This window comes from Urtica dioica, chromosome 7 (genome assembly GCF_054948205.1).
Source record: "Urtica dioica subsp. dioica isolate 48M chromosome 7, U.dioica_male_clone48M_v1_H2, whole genome shotgun sequence".
In the NCBI taxonomy this organism is placed as follows: domain Eukaryota; kingdom Viridiplantae; phylum Streptophyta; class Magnoliopsida; order Rosales; family Urticaceae; genus Urtica; species Urtica dioica.
This window is the reverse complement of record NC_142762.1, coordinates 36,188,439-36,204,817: the sequence shown is the minus strand read 5'-3', so window position 1 is coordinate 36,204,817 and position 16,379 is coordinate 36,188,439. Positions and strand designations below refer to the sequence as shown.

General features: G+C 36.0%; 2 protein-coding genes and 1 long non-coding RNA gene across 4 annotated transcripts; 1 reads left to right on the top strand and 2 right to left on the bottom strand.

Annotated features, from left to right (window-relative positions):
- Positions 1 to 433: 433 nt before the first annotated feature.
- On the top strand, positions 434 to 2,354 carry LOC149391160 (uncharacterized). Its single transcript, XR_016300285.1, has 3 exons — positions 434 to 743; positions 1,328 to 1,398; positions 2,080 to 2,354. It is a non-coding gene; the product is annotated as an uncharacterized LOC149391160 (long non-coding RNA).
- A 3,216-nt stretch (positions 2,355 to 5,570) lies between these two features.
- LOC149391159 (rab escort protein 1-like) lies at positions 5,571 to 9,560 on the bottom strand. Of its 2 annotated transcripts, none has more exons than XM_089619378.1 (10): positions 9,235 to 9,560; positions 8,399 to 9,104; positions 8,198 to 8,320; positions 7,850 to 7,949; positions 7,313 to 7,351; positions 7,008 to 7,221; positions 6,843 to 6,918; positions 6,233 to 6,422; positions 6,055 to 6,135; positions 5,571 to 5,978 (listed from the first exon to the last, which is right to left on the bottom strand). In XM_089619378.1, exons 2-10 carry the CDS (start codon positions 9,091 to 9,093, stop codon positions 5,883 to 5,885), a joined length of 1,614 nt encoding a protein of 537 aa, XP_089475504.1. In that variant the 5' UTR covers positions 9,094 to 9,104; positions 9,235 to 9,560; the 3' UTR covers positions 5,571 to 5,882. The 2 variants fall into 2 exon arrangements, with proteins under 2 accessions (XP_089475504.1, XP_089475502.1); XM_089619376.1 differs by having other exon boundaries at positions 9,239 to 9,559.
- Positions 9,561 to 12,628: 3,068 nt separating this feature from the next.
- Positions 12,629 to 14,460, bottom strand: LOC149391158 (rab escort protein 1-like). Its single transcript, XM_089619943.1, has 4 exons — positions 13,972 to 14,460; positions 13,132 to 13,837; positions 12,929 to 13,051; positions 12,629 to 12,680 (listed from the first exon to the last, which is right to left on the bottom strand). The coding sequence occupies exons 2-4, from the start codon at positions 13,824 to 13,826 to the stop codon at positions 12,629 to 12,631; spliced, it is 870 nt and encodes a 289-aa protein (XP_089476069.1). The 5' UTR covers positions 13,827 to 13,837; positions 13,972 to 14,460.
- Positions 14,461 to 16,379: the final 1,919 nt, after the last annotated feature.

Genomic DNA, 16,379 nt, shown 5'->3' with positions numbered 1-16,379 from the left:
ACCTCGTCCTCGTCACTTTGCCCCCTCTTCCTGACTATTGTTGTAACGCCTATTTAAACTACGATGGAATCTATTATTACTAATAATATTTATTATTATTATTATTATTATCGTTATTATTTTATTTACAGTAAAATATCCACCGACGCGCTTCAACGATTATAAGGGCCCAAATTAATTAATGGTGATTATAAGTGCTTATATATTTAAAATATAAAGTTATTATATACAGATATATATGTGTGTCTGCATATATGATATTATAATCGTATGTACATATTTATTTTGAGTTTTTAGCATTATTCAACAGTAAAGAGTTTTTTTACTTATCTAGATAATGTAAACGCTTACAGTTTTGTCAATAGCATATTTTTCAAACACTCCTTCCTACGTATTTACTGCTGCCTTCTTAGAAAATTTGAAAGCACTTTACGGTGGTGATTTGTTATATGTTGACACATTTATACTTGTATTCATACTACAATCTTTCTCTATGACCACGTTATTATTCTTTTGCATGCTATACTGTATATATACACACACTAGTTTTGGTTCTTTTCGGTGGTCATGTTACCAGTATACAACCTTTGACAAATTTATACCCCTATACATATTAGTTTTCATTCTTAGTTCGGTGATCACTTATACTCATTTTATGCTATAAATACTCATCTAAGAAGTAGTGGAGAAACAAATCTTCTTTCTCATCCAAGCGGTGACTATAGAGTTTGTCCATTTCACTGGTAAATAATTCACTTGTATACCTTACTTATTTTTATGTAATATCCACTCACTCCTATTTTCAATATTATCTCCACTATACATCTTTTTCAAGTATTCTGTATAGTAGTATCAAGATTTTAGATCAAATGTATATACTTTCCACTCACTCCTATCAAGTATATATATACTTTCTACAATTTTTATTTTTATTCTTTGGAATAGTACCTAGTGTTGGCATATATTTTATACCACTTACCGTTTATTGCTCTAATTATTTTATATAAACTATTTCGAATTTGTTGTTACTATATTGAGAAGTTTTATTAAAGTATTGATGTTAATTAGTGTTCTTTTGATAATCCTCTTTAGTTTACGTTATAAAATTAATCGCATGTATATATAATTATACATATTGAATTAAAGCTTTGTAGTCTGTTGATTAGTATTTTTTTTTATAATCAAAGGTATTTTAATTTTTTATGAACTAAGTGGTCTGGATCTAATAATTTTCCATAAAGTTGCAAACATGTGATTTATGATTATAATTCTTTACAAAGTCATACATATTTTATAATTATGTTACTAATAATAAACCAAACAATAGTTATAGAAAATTTTGGGGCACCTATATCGTGAGCGGTCGGAGGAGACTTCGCTTTATTAACATCTGACGAGGTAAGTAAACCTTACTTACTTGCATTAGTTAATAGATTTAATTTATGTATGATTATGTGTTTGTGTGAGTTATCTATTATATGCTTGATTGATTAATATATGTCATGATAGAATATTACATATGATATTTAGGTCTCAAGCATAGCATATCATGATAAAGTGTTCAAAACTCATGAATCCAAAGTTTTTAAGGAATAAAGGAATAAAACACTCGTAATGATATGAAAATGGTTTTGATAATGTAAAAGGTGTGTGTTTATGTCTGGAGGGCGCAATGGCAAGGGACGCGGAGGACCGGCGTACCCACCGACTGAAAATGTTTTTAATGAAATGAATGACTATGCTAGGGAAGGTCCCTTATTTTCCTATTCATGATGGGGACAATGAGCCCGTTTCGGCGGGAGTATTGAGTGGTGTACGATTCCATGGTTTAATTCGTACTCTTCTCCCTCTAGCATAGAACAATGGATCCAATAAGGTTTAACAGGTTCTTTAACCACGGTCCATTGGTACCAAAAGACTAGGCACACACCGAGCGCTCGAATCAAAGAGAAAGATTTAAATAAACGAGATGCAAAATAATTTAGAGATACAGGTTGCATTATCATGTCATCATTCACGTGCATGAGGTTTACTTACTGAGCTTTATAGCTCACCCCTTTTTCCCAAACTCTTTTTCAGGAGACGAGTAGTTGGTTACCGAACGAAGACGATGAGACGACTTGCGACGTGACTAGTGGCAAATATATAATTAGTTATCTATTTTAGTACTAATTATGACCTTCTAATCTAAGTCTATGTTTTAAATTTCCGCACTCACTCTACTATGTTTGAGGATGTATAATTATTGTCCTTTTATTTTCTAGACTTCTAATAGTTGAATATTAGCATTTTGAAATAAAAAGAAAGTATTATGTTTTTATAAAAAAAAAAAATTATGATTTTGAATTTTAAACGGTATTTTCAGTTTTATTAAACTATTAAATAAAAAGTACGCGTTACAATTGTGCCTTTGGGAACTCACACCACTCGACATTCATTTCACATGGGAAATTGTCGCATTTATTTCTCATGTTATTTTCTATGTCTTGTTCTCTGTGTAATATTTATTATTATCTATTTACTAGGCATATTTATTACACGTCATTTATTACTTCACATGTATCTAGACTACTCTCATGTATCTACCATATGTATAAATAGGTGATACAACTTCATATCAAATATAAGGAATATTCAAAGTTTCGGATCACTCTCTCTCTCATTTCTGATTCTCTCTTTCTTCATCTTTTTTCTACATGTAAACTTCGAGTCGGTGCCGAACTCCAAAGCACAAATCAATTCTTCGATTCATGCTTAATTTCTTTCGTACAATATCATTAGCTATATTTATAGCCTTTGCTCAACAATAAAAACGTATAGAACACTATAAAATGCTAGGGAAATGATTTTCGTCCCGATTCACGAGTGGGGAACGATCCACTCGTGAGTTGACACGTGGCCATTAACTGCCACGTGTCAACTTACGAGTGGATCGTTCCCACTCGTGAATCGGGACAAATAGCATCACTCAAAATGCTAACTACCTAAATAACTAAATGCATCAGAGTCGGGCTTTATATAAAAGCCCATTTATTTAACTACGTCACAATCACGTATCAAGGAGTATGTAAGAGGAATATTTGCTGAATAGAGTTTTTCAATGAAAATACAGACATTTTCTTCCTTATTATTTGTTCTCAGTAATTTTTTTTCTGAGTTTTGGAGTTATGCCTCACTCGAAGAGGTTCATTGACGATTCATCCTGAACGAGGACGTATCACCCTTCTTTTTTTTGTATGCTGATATTTTAGTGTGTTATTTTAAGCCCTCGGTGCTCGAGTTAGGCCCGAATGTGAATACAAAAGTCTGAGATTTATATCAACAGGTTGTGCATGAGGAAGCTCCCATTGTTAAAGACGTGGATCAGCAAGATGTGCATAAAGAAGCTCCCACTATTGAAGACGTGGGTCAGCGTACCATGAAGTACAAGTTGATGGTAAAGCCGTGAACTTGGTTCATGAAATCTGGTGCTGACCATGATTCACAGTCCTTGACGGATAATACAAAGAAATGCTAATATTGCAAAGAACAATGAGCTCATTTAGTGTTCATGTACTGTTCTCGTGTGAGTCTGGGCGTATAGAGCTAATAAACTAACAATGTGCGGCACCATGGGACTATGCTACTGAAATCAAAACATCAAACCCAAGTACAACGGTTGAGTTTGAAACCGAGGTAGACAAAATGATCATATTTTTAATTTGTGGACCTTAAAATTAGAGAAATATCATTGATTAGACCCACTAATTGAAAAGTATCCAAAATTTGATTCATGAGCCAATTTAGAACAAAAATACTCCTCAAGTCAAATAAACACCATTTCTCTCTTCTCTTCTCTCCTCCTTCTCGCATCTCTCTTCATCTCTTTTTCTCTCACACCAAATCCGACCACATCCGACGAGCTCCGACCAATTCCGAGTGCTTTCGATGAGGTCCGACGCTCTTCATCCAGCCTTCAACGTTCTTCAAGCTTTCAGAGCTAGAAACTCAGATTTTAAGCTTCCAGAGCTCAAAATGACGAAAAAGGTAAGATTTCAACTTTATTTTTATGCTTTGATTGTTGTAGGATAGTTTTAATAGTGATTATTTGTTGACTTCTTCAGATTTGGGTTTATTTTTAAAAAATTAGGGTTTTGAATTTGGAATTTTTTCCGATGGAATCCGATGAAATAGAATGGGTTTCGGTGAAATTCATGTCTAGTTCCGATGAATTAAGATGAAGTTCATATGATTTTTACGATGATTTCTGATGAATTCAGATAGGTTTCTGATAGGTTATGATGAAATCATAATTTTCGATAGTTTTCAATGAAATCCGATGAGTTCCAACAGTCTCCATTGAGTTGCGATGAATTCCGATACTTCCAGATGAATTCCTATGGTCTCCGATGCTATTTCTAAAAAAAATTATGTTTTTTTTTGTTTTTTTATGACAAATTGACGTTTTTTAATCATCATATTTATTTTTCCCTTTAGCTACTCCTCGATATGCACTTGACGTTATGATTTCTTTCGATACCAAGCTTAAACAAAGTGGAAATCTCTTACGATTTTTGTGCTTCATATAATATGAAACGTCGGCATTGTTCTTCAAAACAATAGGAGCCATCGGAATCGTACCCATTGCGTATGGGACTTCAAGTTTTAAGTCGACCGTGAATCTATCTAAATCGATCGTCTTGTACACCTTATCCACTGACTCTGTGAAGGTTATGTCTTTCGAAACATCAACAACAAATGTAACCGCATTACTGAACACCCATAAGTGTTCTACTTTCTTCCACGTGCCGTTTAACAAGATAAAAACTGCAAAAACACCAAAAAAAAAATACAAATAAACCATTGGAAATAGTCGGACATCATCAGAACATGTCGGAAAGCATCGGAACATGTTGGAAAGCATCGGGTTTTATCTAAATTCATCAGATCCTATCGTAAATTTTGAACATAATCAGAATTTATCTAATTTCATCGGATTCCATTGGAAGTTATCGAAAATTTAGACTATTTCAACATGCATTTCATAGTAAGAAATAGTTAAATTTCATCATAAACTATCGGATTTCATCGGAAATAACGTGAAATTCCAAAAAAATTTACCTAGATCTACTAATTTATTTGATTTTCCTCAAAATATCACTAAATCTATCAAAGAAAATTAAATAAATGAGCTTACTCATTCTTGACAGAATTCCACCAAATAGAGAAGAACGAGACGAGAAAATGAGAGACTTGAGAAGAGAACGAGGGATTTAAGGGTTATATTGGGTGAAAAGATATTTTTGTCCGAAAATGAGTAAAAAAAGTCCAATTTTGTACATTTTCGAACTAATAAATCTAGCCTTGATATTTTTTTCACTTTTGAGATCTACAAAACCAAATTTCTCTTTTCAAACGGATGTACATTTTGTTTACTGCAGACCTGTGATTGTGATTGGTCTGGGCGGATTCTTGAAAACTGCATTACTCAACAAGTTTCTTGATCAATCCTCAAATTTTAGTCTCCACTTTCTCAAGTAATCCAAACAGCCATCTTTACAACCACAAGCAATTCAATGAACATGGGTACAGGCTAATAAGTTAATAATAACTTGAGGCTATTTAATTGCAAATAATAATAATAACTTAAGGTTATTACAACAGCTGGGCATAATTATTATACAATGCAAACAACCCGAGAAGAAGAAAAAAATTATATTTGATCAAGATTTTCGTTTGAAATTTTTCCTGTAACGCTGAAAATTTTCACCCTCGAATTCTTATGAATTCATTGGTTGCGTTTTTATCGACATGTATCTGAGGAAACGGATTCTACAGGCTATGTATTGGATTCTATCTTTAAGAATCTGCAGAACCTTTATGTCACAAATTCAGAGGCGTTATCAACTCTCAAGACCGATCTCACTTTCCTCCTCTACGTTTTCATCAGAAGTAGTGTTGGTGAAGAATTCCAGGTCCGGATACATTTTTTGGAATAACTGTCATCATAAGACTTGTGAGAGAAGCACTTCATATGCACATTCGATGATTTTTTAGCCAAAGAGTCTTTTTTACCTCTCCAGTTGACTCTAACAGGTCGTCATAGTTCAGACTTCCATCTGGCATTGGAGTGGAACTGAAATCTCCAAAACAACCCTGAAAAGTGACGCAACGAACTTTATTGCATGGCCAACCAAGTACCGGCGGAAAATGAAGGTTTTAAAATACGAAACGATTGGAATGAGAAACGCACTGTAGTCAGTTCCTGAATATACGTTGCGCTCCAGAGCAGAATAGGCTTTTCTTCAGTTTGGTTTTGCGATTGAGGACTAGTTTCTGTGTTTTCGACGACTGGGATTCTAAGAAGTGCATCCATGGCTGCACGTAGCAAGCTCTTCCCTTGTTTTTTGTCCTCGCATACTGCCGAGAAGTACAGCACAAACCTGGAGAGCAGAGAGATAACCGCAATTTGTCTTATCTACCAAGCAAAAAATAAAAATAAAAATAAAAGGTGTTCGAGAGCCAAAATCCCATGGTGTACTAAACAGGGCAATACAGTGACACTATGGACATGGCAAAAACAACAACAAAACTTGGGACTATTTTAGACCCGGAAGGGTAAATAAGTAATTTATTTGTTAAGTTTCGTTTTATTTATTTATATTCGTATTTAAGTCACGAGGGTGGGTAATTAGGCTATACAAGAGTAATCGAAGGGATTGGTTCGCCTCTAAAATAGTAATCGAATTTATCAATAAAACTACCGTTTGTGTAGTTTCTTCACAAACCCGGGTTGAGAATCAACAGTATTATGGTGAAACAGAAGAATGAACATCGCCTTTTTAGAAACTGATATCACTTACATGCCTTGCGGACAAACGGCCAAACCACCAGCGATATGCAAAGCTCGAACCGATGTCTTCTGCTCAGGGTATAAAGCTAAAACCAATATAAGGAAATATTTTTGTTGCTAATTTTCCAGTGACCATTTTAAGGAAAGGTACAGAAGCAAACAGCAATGAACTTACACCGAGGAGGGTATACAATATTAAAATTAGAAACTTCTGGTTTTAACGGCCTCGACAAGACACAAATCCCCCTACCCACTTTCCTTTTACCATCAACGCTTTCTCTGAGAGGCTTCGACGGTGACTGGACTGTGAAAGTCGGGTCGAGGATAATCTGATCGCTGAATATATCCTGACCCGATTCTAACCTTACACCTTTGTATTTTCCACTTTCCTACAACAAAATATTTTGGCCCAGACAATGAAAAAGAAGAGTATTCGAAAAATATTTCGGTCTCTAGGGTCATGAGTAAAGTATGTTGTACCTTTTCAATCAACAAGGCAGTAACTGGCATTCGCAGAACCTAACACGCCATTCCAAAGAAATGCTTGTTAATATGAATCAATCATTGAACCTTGATCACAGCAGAATAGAATATCCCGTCCTTCTCATTCTCTTCCATTTAGTAAGATACGTTGAAATAAAGCGCAAGAGTAGGCTTTCGGGTGAAAAATTATATATATATATATATATATATATATATATATATATATATATATATATATATATATATATAGGGCAGAAAAAGATACAGCAAAACTTAACGGATCAGAAAGTTTCAAATTTGTAAATCTAATTTCCTGACATTTAACCCAGGCTATTCTATGTGTAACTTATTTTTTTTGTCAAATAATGTAAATACATCCAAGTTTTTCCTTCAAAACACACCTTGCTACTGAGTACAAACATATCTAAGAATGCTAACTGATCATTTAGTGACACTATAACATGGAACATAAAATTCTGTACAAGATAGAAAATAGTAGATCTCACCATATATATAAAAATTAAAAAAACTTACGTAAAGGCAACCTTTGACAGCAGCACGGCGACAAAAGGCCTGTGACAATTCCCCGTGACCATATATAGGATATATTAAAGCCCCCGGTGCATTTGGGAACCTGAGCAATTTAAAAAAAAAGTTAACAAAAAAATGTAGTTTTACACAAATTAAAGACTGCTATCGACGAGTTTAAATATTTTCAGTAAAAAAAACATATCGAAGCATAACTAGACTATACCACGCGAGTTTGAAGTATACAGAGAAAGTGCAAATGTAACTAGAATGAATCCAAGCGAACTAGAAGGAGATAATATTAGTGTAAACACTAGACTCAAAATTCCAAAGATAATTTATTTAAGTGTTAACCTGGCAACTGATTTGTTGTAAAGAGCCAAATGCTCTATTGCATCTTTTGTCTTTACTACATCTCTGCAGACTTCAATGTCGTTTTGATCATAATCAGCCATAGCTATAGCATACAGAATAATCCTGCGTAAAAAAAAAAATTTGAAGTAAACCAATACAGTTAAAAAGGTTGATTCGGAAGAAAGGCAAACGATCTTGTACGATTTGATCTTTGGCGGTAATTTCATCTTCTTCAAGAACTCAACAAAAGGACTCTCCAAATCCTCTGCGGAAATCCTCGAGCCCTCGCTACTCTCCAAATGCTGGTGCACAAGCTTGAAGAACCTCATAAGCTGACCCTTCTCGATGAGCCCGAGCGTCTTGTCTTTAAATATCGCCGCCCTAGAGTCCGGAACGTTCCAGAGCCTCCCGCTCTCGTCGCACACGAAGCTCGCGTCGATTCCCTTGAACTCCACGTAGTTGCTCGCCCCCGATCTCACCACGAGATCGATGGCCTTGTCCGCGCAGAACAAAACCCTCGGCCCGGCCACGTCCAGGTTGAAGCCTCTGGAATGTTCCGCGAGAGCTTCCGGCTCGTAACAAGAGATCTCGACGTCCGAGTACAAAAGGCGGCGAGGGAGATCTACGGCTTCCAAGCCGTCATCGTCGCGGGCGGTGTTTGGGAGGTCCGATTGGGGTTGGGGAGGGGTAGAGTGGTAATTAAGGAACGAGGTGAGGTCGGAGATGGAGAGAGAGGCGTAGTGGGAGCCGTAGAAGGGGTTCGGGTCGAGGTGAAGGACGGTCTTTCCGGCGGCGGAGGCGGCCGCGGCGGTCACGGATTCAGGGAGGCCCGTTCCGACGACGATGAGCTCAAATGTGTTGGGCTCGATCGGAGGATATGACTGGGCTTCACTCATGATCGGAGTTCCTACAGAAACGGAACACATCAGTGATACAACAGATTTGTTTTTAGTTAATACAAAATTAAAAGCTATGACCTTTGAATAAACACTCGCTCATTTTTTAATTATTAAAAAAAAAAAAAAAAAAAAAACCACCAACTCTGAGAAGGAGGCTGATGAAAGCGGTGATGGACGCCGGACCGGTTCTGACAACGCTCCTGGTCGCCGGACCTCTGCTGCAGTGGCGAAACCCCTTCCCGGCCGATTCAGTCGTGCCGGATCCCGAAGGGAAGCTCCGGCGGTGCTGCTGACGTTGCGGCGGGATCGTCGAGTGTAGTGTATGGGGATTCGCAGCGGCCGTGTTCGGCTTCCGTTTTTAATTTCGGAAACGCTCCGGCGATGGTTCCGATGAGGTTGGGAAGGAACGAGCGGTTTCCAATGGGTAAACGACAGAGGCACTGATCAGCATTCAGAATGAAGGGGTTGGGTTTATTGTCGTTGAAAGTGGAATTTTTTTTTTTTTTTTTTTTTTTTGTTCCAATGGGTGACGTTAATTTAATTCCTACACCTTATTTTTAAGAAAAATTTGTTGCAATGGTCAATTTCTTAGCTTCTTTTAAAATTTAAATTTTTTTATTTTATTAAGAAAATAGTTCAACCGATCGAAATTTATTAAATTAATTGTTTAATTAATAAAATTAATTATTCAATTAATTTAATTAACTTCGACATAGTGATCTATTTTTTTAACAAAATAAAATTTTGACTATTTTTTAAAAGGAGAATAGGCTATTGAACTACTGACCTTGTATAAAAAGAAAATATTAAAAATTAAAATAAATAAATAAATAAAACAAAGTAAATAACAAATGATAGAAGAATATATAAATATATATACATATATAACATTCAATATATATACATATATAACATTCAGAAATCCAACTTTTCGTACCTAAATGTCTAAAACAAGGACATCCACCATGCCGATCAGACCTCTTCCTTGATAGGAAGATCTAAAATGACAATTTTTTTCCCACATTTTTTACACAAGAAAGAAGAAACATATAAGATTCTGATTTTTTTTTCTCCGAACTCAATCTTCATCATTGAGTTATTGAATGTAGGTAAAGATTTCGTTCCAACTTGAAAAAATAAATGAGACTTTGGACACACAATAACACCTCAAATCACACTTTTGAGTCATTCTCTCTCTTCTGCCACCACGTTGTCGTCGTCGTCGTTTGACTGGTGGGTGAAGGAAAGCCACCACAAAATTCCTTGAGTTGTCAAAATAGAGCACCCAAACTTGTCAATGGTGGAAATGGAATCCTTTTATGTCTTCATCCAATGAATTTAATTAAGCATTATGACACGTTAACTACATCTCACTAAGAATTCTTGTGTTTATCAACAAACAAAAAAAAAGTTCAAGGAAGTAATAACTAAAAAGGTTTTATGGTAATTTCATAATTATCATCTAGTTAATGATATTCGTGAAGGATACATCTCGAAAGATATACAATGTATCTCATGTACAAAAGTAGTAGTGCATAGAGTAGAAAACTAGAACATATTAACTAAGAGATTTTCATTGTCAATTTTTTAGATGAGTCAATTAACGTTAAGGATGAACATTGTAAAAAGTTTGTGAATTCTATAGTCTAATGATTGATGAGAGTGTTTTATACGTGGCTCTCGGACTTGAATCTCATGCGTCTTGAGTGATTTTTGTTGTATTTGATGTGTGTTCGAGTGTTTTCCATGATTTAGAGAACATGTTGGGGTTAAGCTTGTTTTTGGAGCAATTATGGACATCAAGGAAATAATGGGTTGTCAAATGGAGCAATCAGAGTGAGAAATCAGACAAGCTCCCGGCATGTCATGAGTCACACACAGCGCGCCGCACCATCCAGAAGACCGTCAACACCGCGCGGGTTGCAGAGCCCGCAGCGCAGAAGTGAAGACGACGCTAGAAGAGTTACGCGCGCAGCATCAGAAAACGCGGGGGTACCCCACGCAACACCCACGGCGCGTCGTGCAGCAAGGAACTCTTCAAGCGTGTGCCATGCTGCCAGGAACTCTTCAAGCGTATGCCATGGAAGTTGAGCCCTGCCTCGTGGAAGTTACGCGTTGCATCGTACATAATATGAGTGTGCCACGCGCTTGTGCAAAGCCGGTCCAAAATAGTTTACGCGCCGCGCCAAGACATTTGCATGCCGCGCGGTAGGACGCAGACAACTCACCCATTTTTTTGTTTTTTCTTCAGTTTTCCACCACAAGATCATATCTAATGGACAAAAACCACTCCGGAAATAAGAGGAAACATTATAATCGTACATAAGAGTTAGATAACCGTAGTACATTCCTAAGACTAGATATAGCTAGTCTGCTACGGAGTCGTGCGAAAGCTCTTGATCGTAATGCTTGTCGTATTTTTAGGGTTTGAGATCAAGAGATAAAAATACGGTATTGACATAGGTTGTTAGATGGTCGAGAGAGATTTAGCGATAATATTACGTGAGTGTGATTAGTGAAGAGATAGAACCGAAAAATCGTGCGTAGTAATAAGAATCCCGACCATACGAGAGTTTTGAGACGCCTTTGCCTTGCCTTCTACGTATCCATTCATCCGTGTTTATTTTTTGTTTTATTTATTTTTTGAAAATTTTAGTTGATAATCATCATCACTTATTTGAGTTCAATCGTTATTAGCTCGTTTGATTTTCGATTAAGCATAGTACTTGTAGGATTGACTCGTACTTATGATTATATTACTTGAGCGACTACGTGCACTTACTTACGAAAATATTGCAACAATGATTCAATATTAAGTTTTGTATGAGTCCATTAGATCTCTCCATCTAGCCAAAAAAATTAAGATATGTTGAATCAGCTAAATTTAAATAAGATTCCAATGTTGAATACAATTCATTTTGAGTAATGCAACTAAGGGATTTACTTAGTGCAAAAACTAGTTTTTCACTAAAACTCGTTGAATGGTCAAAACATAATTTTGAGGCCTTATGCTAAATGAAATAAATACCATAGGTTATAATTTATAATATGGTCGCAAGATTAAATAAGAAAAAAAAAGAAAAATTAATATTTGATTTTACACATGTCATTGTATATTAGTGTAATTAAATAAGATTATTCAAATATCAAAATGTGATTGGATGATGACAACATCATAAGAATTGAATTTAGCTATTTAGCCTTATGTGGCATGTTGATTTCGGTCAAGGAAATTAAGCAGCATATGTCATTTTGTTGAATTTTCTTAAGTGACAATCGAAATGACTCAATTGCGTGCTCAATTCCTATTGGTTGTGTCAACTGACAAGGATTCACTCCTTGGCTGTTTGACTTGATGAGAGAAGAGATTTTTTTAGCCTTGATGAGGTGTTGACCTTGATTCCATGATTGATGAATTAGATGATACCTTTACACACTTTGAAATAAGCTATAAATAGCCAAGTATTGTTTCTTGTTAAGTGGTGGAAAAACTCCATTGCAGGACAATAACGATGGAATACGAGGAAATAAATCATTCCTGACCATATATAGGATATATTAAAGCCCCCGGTGCATTTGGGAACCTGAGCAATTTAAAAAAAAAAATTACAAAAAAATGTAGTTATACACAACTTAAAGACTGCTATCGACGAGTTTAAATATTTTCAGTAAAAAAAACATATCGAAGCATAACTAGACTATACAAAGCGAGAATGAAGCATACAGAGAAAGTGTAAATGAAACTAGAATGAATCCAAGCGAACAAGAAGGAGATAATATTAGTGTAAACACTAGACAAGAAATTCATAAGATAATTCATTGAAGTGTTAACCTGCCAACTGATTTGTTGTAAAGAGCCAAATGCTCTATTGCATCTTTTGTCTTTACTACATCTCTGCAGACTTCAATGTCGTTTTGATCATAATCAGCCATAGCTATAGCATACAGAATAATCCTGCGTAAAAAAAAAAAAAATTGAAATAAACCAATACAGTTAAAAAGGTTGATTCGGAAGAAAGGCAAACGATCTTGTACGATTTGATCTTTGGCGGTAACTTCATCTTCTTCAAGAACTCAACAAAAGGACTCTCCAAATCCTCTGCGGAAATCCTCGAGCCCTCGCTACTCTCCAAATGCTGGTGCACAAGCTTGAAGAACCTCATAAGCTGACCCTTCTCGATGAGCCCGAGCGTCTTGTCTTTAAATATCGCCGCCCTAGAGTCCGGAACGTTCCAGAGCCTCCCGCTCTCGTCGCACACGAAGCTCGCGTCGATTCCCTTGAACTCCACGTAGTTGCTCGCCCCCGATCTCACCACGAGATCGATGGCCTTGTCCGCGCAGAACAAAACCCTCGGCCCGGCCACGTCCAGGTTGAAGCCTCTGGAATGTTCCGCGAGAGCTTCCGGCTCGTAACAAGAGATCTCGACGTCCGAGTACAAAAGGCGGCGAGGGAGATCTACGGCTTCCAAGCCGTCATCGTCGCGGGCGGTGTTTGGGAGGTCCGATTGGGGCTGGGGAGGGGTAGAGTGGTAATTAAGGAACGAGGTGAGGTCGGAGATGGAGAGAGAGGCGTAGTGGGAGCCGTAGAAGGGGTTCGGATCGAGGTGAAGGACGGTCTTTCCGGCGGCGGAGGCGGCCGCGGCGGTCACGGATTCAGGGAGGCCCGTTCCGACGACGATGAGCTCAAATGTGTTGGGCTCGATCGGAGGATATGACTGGGCTTCACTCATGATCGGAGTTCCTACAGAAACGGAACACATCAGTGATACAACAGATTTGTTTTTAGTTAATACAAAATTAAAAGCTATGACCTTTGAATAAACACTCGCTCATTTTTTAATTATTAAAAAAAATAAAAATAAAAAAACCACCAACTCTGAGAAGGAGGCTGATGAAAGCGGTGATGGACGCCGGACCGGTTCTGACAACGCTCCTGGTCGCCGGACCTCTGCTGCAGTGGCGAAACCCCTTCCCGGCCGATTCAGTCGTGCCGGATTCCGAAGGGAAGCTCCGGCGGTGCTGCTGACGTTGCGGCGGGATCGTCGAGTGTAGTGTATGGGGATTCGCAGCGGCCGTGTTCGGCTTCCGTTTTAATTTCGGAAACGCTCCGGCGATGGTTCCGATGAGGTTGGGAAGGAACGAGCGGTTTCCAATGGGTAAACGACAGAGGCACTGATCAGCATTCAGAATGAAGGGGTTGGGTTTATTGTCGTTGAAAGTGGAATATTTATTTATTTATTTATTTTTTATTTTTTTAACAAGAGGAAGGCTTGTTTGGTAGTTTCTCAAAAAGTTTTGTTTTCTATTTTTTAATTTTTGTAGTTGTACTGAAAAATTATTTTGCAGTTGTTTTCAAAAAGCTGTTTGGTACAGTTTTCATTTTTGTTTTTGAGAAATTGAAAAAACTGAAAAAACTGTTTAGTACAGTTTTCATTTTTGTTTTTGAAAAAATGAAAAGAGAAGATGAGGAGAAGGAGGAGAGAAGAGAAGAAATTTTTTTTACAAAACACATTTTATTTGTTTTCAATTTTCTTTACTCTTTTACAAAACAACTTCAAAATTTTTTGAAATTTTTTTCCGAAAAATTAAAACAAACACCATTTTCACTTTTTGTTTTCAATTTTTTCCACTCAAAAAGTGAAAAACAGTTTTTGGAATGAAAACCAAACACATATATTTTTTCATTGAATATAGTTGGTATTTTTTTTTGTTCGAGTAAAATATTTATTATTTATTTTTAGTTCAACGCTAAGACTTACGTTAAATCAACAGTTTAACGTTAATTTAATTCCTACACCTTATTTTTAAGAAAAATTTGTTGCAATTGGTCAATTTCTTAGTTTCTTTTAAAATTTAAGTCAAATTTTTATTTTATTAAGAAAATAGTTCACCCGATCGAAATTTATTAAATTAATTGTTAAATTAATTTAATTGACTTCGACATGATGGACTATTTTTTTAACAAAATAAAATTTTGACTATTTTTTAAAAGGAGAATGGGCTATTGAACCACTGACCTTATATAAAAATAAAATATTAAAAACTAAAATAAATAAAACAAATTAAATATCAAATTATAGAAGAATATATAAATAGGACAGTGTAGCAAAATAGCCAGTTTGAAACTATAGAATTTGTTTTTAGCTTATGTTTCATAACTTTTAGGGAAATAGCCAACGTGCTTAGGTGTCAATAATTAATAGACTAATTTGTCCTTTTACTTAATCAAATAGAAATACTGAATATAACGTGATTTTAAAAAACTATCTTAATTATTGAAGGACAAAAAAGTAAAAAATATTTTGCCACCTAATACGTTTGACTATTTCCCTAAAAATCTCCAAACATAGGCTAGATCCCAAATCAAACGTTTTAGGTGGCCTAATTAGTTACAAATCTCACATAAATATATATGTATAACATTCAGAATCCAACTTTTCGTACCCAAATATCTAAAACAAGGACATCCACCATGCCGATCAGACCTCTTCCTTGATAAGAAGATCTAAAATGACAATTTTTTCCCCACATTTTTTACACAAGAAAGAAGAATCATAAGATTCTGATTTTTTTTTCTCCGAACTCAATCTTCATCATTGAGTTATTGAATGTAGGTAAAGATTTCGTTCCAACTTGAAAAAATAAATGAGACTTTGGACACACAATAACACCTCAAATCACACTTTTGAGTCATTCTCTCTCTTCTACCACCACGTTGTTGTCGTCGTCGTTTGACAGGTGGGTGATGTTGTCAATGGTGCCCACAAGAAGAGTTGTAGTATTTACTTATGTACATTTGATGTAATAAAGTCTCACGAAGACTCTTGCTTGTAATTGCTTATTTATTAATAAAAGTTGAAACATTCATCCATTCTTCATTGTCTGAAGCTTTATGATAAAATCTTAGTCTTTAGCCCATAAACAAACCTAGCATCACATGAAGAGACAAATGTAGATTTGCATGAACAAACTCTTTATGGTTTGCTTAAAACAATATATTCGCAATCTAATGATCAAATGATTATTGATCTCAGTACGATTGTTAGGAGAATCTATGATGTCTGGTTATGGGACATTGAGAGTTGGAGACTCTATAGTTCTTCTAGGTATCTTCCGAAGGTACTGAATTGACCAGTGCACTTCTAGAGACAAAATAAGAACAAACCATTTAACCTTTTATGTCTCGAGGTCACCATGTATGAATTGCATCATGCTTACCTCAATCCTGAAATGAGACATGTCATTTCATAGCTTACGTATTCTCATTTGAGAAAGTCAGAATT